The 8,828-nt window shown below is 33.6% G+C and overlaps 1 protein-coding gene across 1 annotated transcript; it reads right to left on the bottom strand.

The window, feature by feature from the left end:
* Nucleotides 1-6,015: 6,015 nt before the first annotated feature.
* LOC131050741 (L-type lectin-domain containing receptor kinase IX.1-like) lies at nucleotides 6,016-6,861 on the bottom strand. Its single transcript, XM_057984992.2, has one exon. The coding sequence runs from the start codon at nucleotides 6,859-6,861 to the stop codon at nucleotides 6,016-6,018; it is 846 nt and encodes a 281-aa protein (XP_057840975.2).
* Nucleotides 6,862-8,828: the final 1,967 nt, after the last annotated feature.

The raw sequence follows: 8,828 nt of genomic DNA, 5'->3' as shown, positions 1-8,828 counted from the left end.
TGAATTATGAAGTGGATTGTTATGAACTAGATGTGAATGGTATGCAAGAAGTAGAAGTGGTATGTGATGTATGTATCCCTATGTCCCCTAGGTGCACCACAAATAAAAACAGATTAAACATTATAACATAATGCAAGGTGTACAATAGATCAATTATTAACAAAATTTATGCGTACTTGTGAATCTATCTTGCTTAATATTTAATCTTTGATAAAATTTGGATAGGGGAAGAGGTTGCTGTTACTCAAAACCATAAGTTTTCAAGAGGTTTGAACCTAGCTGTGTAGGCCAGGAAGAGTAGGCTAGAGGGAGGGGAAACAACACACCAATCAACAACTTTGGAAGAAAGCTTCATTTTCAGCAACTTCCTCACCACAGACTATGATGAGAGAGGATTTGGCATAAGATAAAGGTCAAAACATGTGTTTGGGGCGAGGAGGACTAGAACTAGACTGAGCAAGATGGGAATAGTTGCGGTTCTTAGCAGGGGAATATATTAGTAGAGGTCTAGAGTGAAACCTAGGACCATGATCCACAACATTGACCTACCCTAACTTAGACCCAGTGCCTGCAGAGTCCATGAGAACAAGCACAGTATGTCCATGAGCGTCCATGCTGAAAAGAGTGGCCTCCTTCATGCCACGAACAAACTCAGTAGTAGTGGGAGCTGCAAGGAAGGCGACACCAACAAAATTGGTGACATCACCTACAAGAGGGATAACAAAGGTCCCGACAAAAAAACCAACAAGAGGGAACATAGATTGGGTGGGAGGAATGAACATGAATGGCATTTTTAAATTTTTTCAGCTTATATAAAATTGTTACTTTTAACTAAGAGATCAATAAAATGATATGTTGGAGAAATAATGTACAAATAACAATATATTTAACATTATAATAATAGGCAAGGTTTGTGTGTACTTGTGTATCTATCTTGTCCAATGTTTTAAGCTAAGATAAAACTATTAGTTTTAACTAAGAGGTGAACAAAGATAATATGTTGGGGATATGATGTAGAAACACATCAAAGTCCATATTGATTAAATTTTATCCTATAATTGATAAAACTATTTTTTATCCAACAAATACAAAGTAGCCCCATAACTAAGGAAGGGCATAATGGGTTTGTTAAAAGGATATACATCATTAAAGAAATGATTAATGAGACAACACAGATTGAACACTTTTAGTCTAGGAATGATCAATGAAGTTTATAATTATCATAACGGTTACAACAATATTGTAAGGCTTCAAGGCATTAATGTATTTCCAAGAGACATGATATATATAAATTCTCTTTATTGATAGTTTGTGAATTATGTAAGTTGAGGGATACTCAAAAGAATTGATGTATTGGAAATAATGCATTAGTTTCTTATAGGGGAGTAAGTTCTAAACACAAATAAACAATACTTTGACACATTAGCTCTTTTTATTTTTTAGAGGCAAGAAACCGTTATATGTATTGAGGATATAAATTTTTGCATCTCGTAATCATTCATTCCCAACAACATCAAATAGCAAAATCCTGAAATAATTTAAATATGAAATTCACCAAAATAAAAGAAAAGAAAATAAACAATAAATAATATTTAAAATAATAACATAAAATTTTGACCAAACTTATTTAAAATCGGTTGTGGCTATTCTCCATACAAAATGTATCTTATAAAAAATACAAACTTGCATAACACACTTATTTTTTAGTAGATTTTTTTGCATTTTTACAATATTGAGAATGCAGAGTAAGAGGATCGAACCAATAGAAATTGCATACAAATCTATTGTGATTTACAGAATTTTGTGTTTTTAATCTATTTTGTATAGAAAATAAATGACTTCTTTAAAAACTATACAAATATAAATATAACAAAATAAAATACAATATATACACTTTAATGCTCTACACAACTAATCCATCGGAATTATACTCTGGTTTGCCAGGGTTTCCTTACACTGTCGTATTTGTATTATTTCTCTATATTTGTGGAAATTGATAGTGGAGGTTGGCTGTCAAAACAGAAGTCATGGAGCTGAGCTACTCTACTCGTTTTTATTTTGACTTAGAATTCAAGTACTACCTACCCATATTCATTAAACATGTGTCCTTTATCTTCTCCTCAATTACACCGACATTAGAATAGCTTAATTAATTTGGACTATCCTTTTTTGAAGTTTACATTAATTTAAAGAATAAATATTGTTTATAAAAAAGTAGTAGAGAAGCACTAGGAGGGTGGATTTTTTGGATGTTGAAATTTAGAAAGTACAATAGGCAGAAAGTTGGGGTGGTTTTTTTATTTATATGAAATGTTTTGATGTGATCTGCTTGGTCTTCTTTATATGAGAATTGATTTATAATGTTTTTTTATAATTTCTTACGTAATTTTTGGTTTAATGATTAAATAGTATCAATATTTAGAATCTACTTTAGATTTAAGAGACATGAATGATAAATAAATAAATAAATAGTTCAAACATTGGATAAAGATATATGTGCTAGTTATTTAGCAACAAAATTTAGCATTTAACTATTTTCATTGTATCAATTGACTATCTTTACCTTCTTTACCACACTCTTGTAGCAAACCGATTGAGTTTATTCACTTTCATACTTTCTTTCCAACTTTGATTATTAATCTTTATTTCTTCAATTCTAACTTTTCTACTAGACGATGATTTCTTTTTAAATTTTTTTGCTATAAGAGGTTGTTTTGTTGATTAATAAATTTTGTAAGATATTTTAATTGCTTCAAATAACATTCAATTTATTTCTAGGCATGGTTTGGTATTGATTTAAAGTCTAGTGGTAGTCTTAAATTAGTTGGTTTCACAGATTTTTTGGTGAAGTCGGTTATTTGTTTGAGATCAATCTAACGATTGATCATGTAAAATTATAATACCTTTTCCATTCTAAAATTTAGTGAAATGGCTATAATTATTAGTATATTAAAACACTAGCTCTTTTGATAGGAAAAGACTAATGAAAGATTGTAAAAATTGATTTGATGAGAATATTAGTTAGATCTTTTAAAAAAAATTGGTTAAGAAAAAGAACTCACAATTTTTATTTCATATTAAAAAAACATAGATAAGATCTTGTTTTCAAGAATTTTAAGTTTGAAGACAACCATAGATGCCTAGAAAACTTTACTGAAGTTGAGATTAAATTGTACTCTTAAGAGAGAAGTTGAGGACACAAGAACCTTAGTTCAAAGGGATGAGCTAAATTTCAAAATCAATGACTCACAGTGATGGACAGGCATACACGACGATTGCATTGTTCATAATTTATAATGGTTCATCTTAAAGACTACAGGTGTGACACGTGGGATTCGACTTCACGTAGCCAACACTGCCCAATGTGTCTGGTTGAATGGGGAGTAGAGGCATGCAAAGTTGGAGATGTATTTTCTACGAATGCATTGGAATCGAAGTAACCAATCTATCAATCAATGACAAATATGTGTGTCTTAGTCAGATCTTTAGATCATTAAATTGCTCTTCGTTGCTGGATGCCCTCATTAACACAGGAAGGAAGGTTGACTTGCTGCTACATTTTCTCATAATAGAAGTTTGCCAGTCAAAATAAGCTCTATCATTCATACTTCTACCAAAAAAGTTGATGCATTTTTAATATAGAGTTAGAACCATATGGGCACGGAACTGTTTAAACACTTAAAATTGATTGACATTCTTTAGACTTAATATGTTGCTTAATGTGCGTGGTTTAAAGCTACCCCAAATATTATGGTTTAAACATAACTGCACAAAACTTGTGAGTGGATTTGAACAACAATCTGACCTTTTTGTTCTTCTCGGCCAATTCGCAGAGGCAAACATATATTTTAATAAATGTTTTTGAAACTGTTGGCTGGTAGGAAGATTTAAAATAAATATGTTTTCAATTGTTTGACACCATAGAGATTGCCAAAGTGGTCTCGAATTTGATGGTCTATATGATTGTCTCTTCAATTTTAAACTGTATATTAAAACTTAAAATTTATTATGACATTGTTTAATGATAAAAATTTATTATACGTAAATGCAGTTGAAAGTTCAGATCTGTCTCCCAATAAACATCCATCGCCCGTCTACTCTGCTGTGGCTATGTCTATTCTGGCGCTAAAATGAACCTTTCGTACAGCGTGTTAGCGACAGGGTAGTCAATCGCAACCTTTAATTACAAAATCGATGGTGTAAAACGTGATCTCCCAATAAACATCCATCGCCTGTCTACTCTGCTGTGGCTGCGTCTATTCTGGCGCTAAAATGAACCTTTCGTACAGCGTGTTAGCGACAGGGTAGTCAATCGCAACCTTTAATTACAAAATCGATGGTGTAAAACGCACGACTAACACACATGTTAGTCAATCCGTACTGTCATTTTGAAACCAGATTAGACACGTCCCTCTGCTCCCACATCATACTATTAAATACGAGATGGGATATACTATATTGCATTGTCTTAGACATGCCGTGTTGAATGGAAAAATGTTTTTTCCTTCACAAACGCCGACTCAAATCAAAGTATTCGCTTCACTGACTCAAAGTCAGATTTTGATATCATTAAAGTCACCACACAGATGACCCGCGTCAAGTCCACATTTGTATATATTGTTCACGCACCGGGAATATTAGGTGTCGCGAGGTTTACTCTTCAATGTAAAAACCGTTTTCGTTGTGAATTTATTGTGCCTGATGTAATGTCAGACCAGAAAATCCCAAAAGGTACAAATATTGAAATGCGCCAACCATGTAACTACAATGACAATTTAAAATAAGGCCAAAACCCTTGTAGAAGTCAAAAAGTACAAAAAGTTATGAAAGGGACAACTCTGAAAATTCTGCTGCTCTGCTTTCACTCGGAGCATTTGAAATGTTTTTCTTTTTTTATTGATCAAAGCTGGAAGTATAGTGCAATTTCATTATACAATGTAAATTTGTTATGCAGTTTATGAAAATTCCCAATCTTAGTATATAGTCTCTTTGCCATGTAATTTTTTTTTGTATAGCTCAAAGTGGAAACACAGTGCAATTTCATTATACAATGTAAATTTGATATGCAGTGTATGAAAATTCCTATCCCTAATATAATCTCTCCCTAATGTAATCTTTTTGCTACTAGCAGTTTTATTGTTGTCATTTCAGCAGATATGAAATCTTTTCGAGATATTCTCTTTACTGTTAATAACGATATTGTATTCATATAAAAAAACAACAACACTATGAATTGAATTGAATTGAATGACACATTTTTAAGACTAGAAGCAAAAAAATTTGATGTTATTTTTTCCTTGTCTTGGAAATGTTAAATGTGTATTTATACATTTAACATCCCTGCCTATATCTAAAATCTCTTCAAATAATGATTTCAGAACGAGGATAGAGACAATATCTGAGAGCCTGATGTTTACCGTATTCCTAATATCAAATGCATAACATCAAATTTCTTAATATATGGGATATACAAGCACTTTCACTGATGCTGATATTCTGGCATAACTTCAAGTTTTCTTATTTATTTATTTTCTTCTATATAGAGTAGAATCGTCCTTTAAAAATCTGCGAACATCTCAAATAGGGCACAATAAACTACAAACTTCCAAAGAAGAAAAGCTATACGGGCAACATTTTACATTAGAAGTATGAATGGACAAACTAAAACAGAATGACAATGTAAATAGTGAGGGCATCAGAATCTTGTTCTGATCAATTGATTTGCTTATAAGATATTAAGCACTGCCTTAACTAAACTATGATAACTTATTTCTATATGGAAGTATCTTGCAGGTAGGCTATAACCGAGAGAGACGAACGACACTAGTGATAGATCTACCTTGGACTCAAAGTGGTGATAGATTGCACTGGAACTGAAGGCCCGGTGGTAATTGAAGCGTGATCATATGATGGTATAGGCATTGTAGTGGGGAGAGCAGGCGCTGCAACTTCAAATTTCAGTAACCTCACCACTTGCCTCATTTTGGGCCGACTAGCAGCATCAGGATGAGAACATCACAGCCCCACCACCATCAATCGTTCCATTTCTTTCTCCTCAAACTCTCCATTTAATCTCACATCTGCACCCTCCAATAGTCTTCCTCGGCTATACAGATCCCATGCCCACGCTACAAGCCGCATGTCGAACTCTACCAAGCTTACATCTATTGCTTTCTTGCCACAGGCTATTTCGAGAGCCACTGCTCCAAAGCTATAAACATCAGATTCGGGACCAGTTTTTCCCGACGCTACACATTCAGGGGCCAAATATCCCAATGTCCCTGCAGCTTGGGTGGTCTGAGCTAGACGCTCATGCTTCACCATGCGTGCTAAGCCGAAATCTCCAATCTTTGCACCGAAATTTCTATCCAGCAAAATATTACTGGATTTCACATCTCTGTGCACAACACATTCATCCCACTCTTCATGAAGATACAACAATGCATTTGCTATTTCACTAACTATTTTATACCTGGTACTCCACTGCAGTACTTGAGACTCTTCTTCTCTTCTTCCTTTGGTGAAGATACGTCTGTCCAGGCTTCCATTAAACATATATTCATAAACCAAAAACAACTGATCTAACTCATGACACCAACCCAAGAGTTGAACAAGATTCCGGTGTCTCAAACGACTAGCTATACTCACTTCTGAAATGAATTCCTTAATCCCCTGCTTTGAACCTTCTGAGATACGTTTCACAGCCACAATCTCATTTGTTTGAGCAAGATTGCATTTGTATACTCCTCCGAATCCTCCTTGCCCAAGCTTTAGAGTTTCACTGAAATTGTTAGTTCCGGCCATGAGATCGTCCAGCTTAAAGTGTCGGGGAATATGGTAAAGAAACTTCTCAAGATCCATATCTGCTAACTTTTATCAAGTACGTCCCTAACAAGACCAAACCAACCTCCAGTTGTGAATTGTGGAATATTATAAGCCGATCCTTCAGATGAAAGAAAGAAGGCTATTCCGTTGCCCTGAGAATCCTCTTTATGAGAGTACATAGAGAAGGCAAAGTGAGTGCTGAAATTGGCTATAGACGAAAGCTGAATCGTCTCCTTATAAACAATTCTGCCTGATGATTGATTGAATTTGTTATAATGTAAGCTGCTACTGTTTGTAAGATGGACAACATTATCAGAGACTGCAGCGTCACCCAAAAAACAAATTCCATCTGTAGCTCTGAATTTAGGGAAATTAAAGTTTAAACATCTTAATGAATGCAGGGAAATATTCGTGGTGTTTGCGTAAGAGAACAAACAGGTCATACAAATTAATTTGAAGAAAAATAAATTCGCCATGGAATTATGATATGAATGAAAAAGAACTTCTGTATTCAATAGGCATTCGAGAGGGGCTATTAGTGGTGTCATGAAATCATGTCGGGTCTAACTTCTATTCTTTTTCCATGCACGAGGGTCCCTCTTTCCATGGAATAATAGGAATGGAATAAAAGGAAGACTTTAAGCTTTGTCGTTCTTGCTAAAGTGCTTTAAGGGTATTGAACCAATTTTCCACTTTGCTAGATGTTTGTTTTTAAAATAATTTTTGTGTTGATCATGCTAAAGGAAAATATTATAAATTATTCAAGTCGTCAAAGAAGACAAAGGTGATCTTCTTAGGAACAAGACTTCATGATTATTCATCCATAGATAAAATAAGGTAAAATTCTATCAATTATTTTTAATTGTTGGTTGATAATCACTTTTTTATATGTAGATTATTAGCATTTTAATTTGATAGGGCAAAAATTTGTTTGGGTTCTATCTTCATTTTGTTCATCAATATAACTATTCTAAAAAATATTTAATTATCTCTTAATTAAATTTGTCATACTGTTGCTCTTATTCATTGCCCTATCAATTACTAAAAGTTATACATAGTTAAAAAAAGTTCTATGTTTGGAAAGGTTTTGGTCATATTCCTTAGTTTTTGTAGAGTTATGAACTTTGAATGGAGTACAAGATTTCTTCTAGTTATTTGATCTACGATCGTAGTCACCACACCTCCATGAAATTTTTGTGAGTTCTATTGAATCACTTTCTCTCTTTGTTTCCTTCTTTCCATTAGTTTGTAAGATTTTTATATACTTTTAGAAATCAACTCTATTGTCTTAATCTATCATCCTCTTTGAAATCTACACATGTCCTCCCTTTCACTTGCTCATTCAACTTTATTTTCCTCTTGTATAGTTATGAAGTTTATCTACATTTCTGCCTATCCTTATCCCTTGTATAGTTATGAAGTTTATCTACATTTCTGCCTATCCTTATCCCAACTCTTGACCTTCCATGCTTTTCCACAGCACCAAAAGTGTCCATTTCCTTCACTTTGTAGACATGCAAAATTCTAATGGTCCTCTTCCATTTCTCCTCTACGTCCAAACATGCATATCTTTGATTCCCCTTTTATTTCCCCCATTCCTTCCAATACCCTTTGAGGACTTCCCTCACATTATTGAACATCTAAATTTATTTGAATTCTACCACCATTTTCCTTCATCAAACCCACACGCAATTCCTACAAGATCCCTCATTACTTTTTCTTACCATTTAATCCATTTTGTTGAGTTCCTTTGGATCAACGATGTTCTTACTATAGTTCTACATCCTTTTCTTGTAAGTTTTTATATAACATCAACTCATCCACTTCATTCATTTTGTGAAGTTTTTTTTGGAGTTCTAAAGGGTGCCCCCAAGAAGTTGTGTCCACTTTTTGACCAAAAAGTGGAAGTTTTTTCCCTTTTTTTCTTTTCGATTTCGTCCTATTTGACCGAAAGATTTGAGGCACTTAAAGAATGATTCTTGAAAAAATTCAGTAATAGAAAA

This window comes from Cryptomeria japonica, chromosome 5 (assembly GCF_030272615.1).
Source record: "Cryptomeria japonica chromosome 5, Sugi_1.0, whole genome shotgun sequence".
Classification (NCBI taxonomy): Eukaryota; Viridiplantae; Streptophyta; class Pinopsida; order Cupressales; family Cupressaceae; genus Cryptomeria; species Cryptomeria japonica.
Note: the sequence above shows the minus strand (reverse complement) of the source record. Positions and strands in the feature narration are given on the sequence as shown.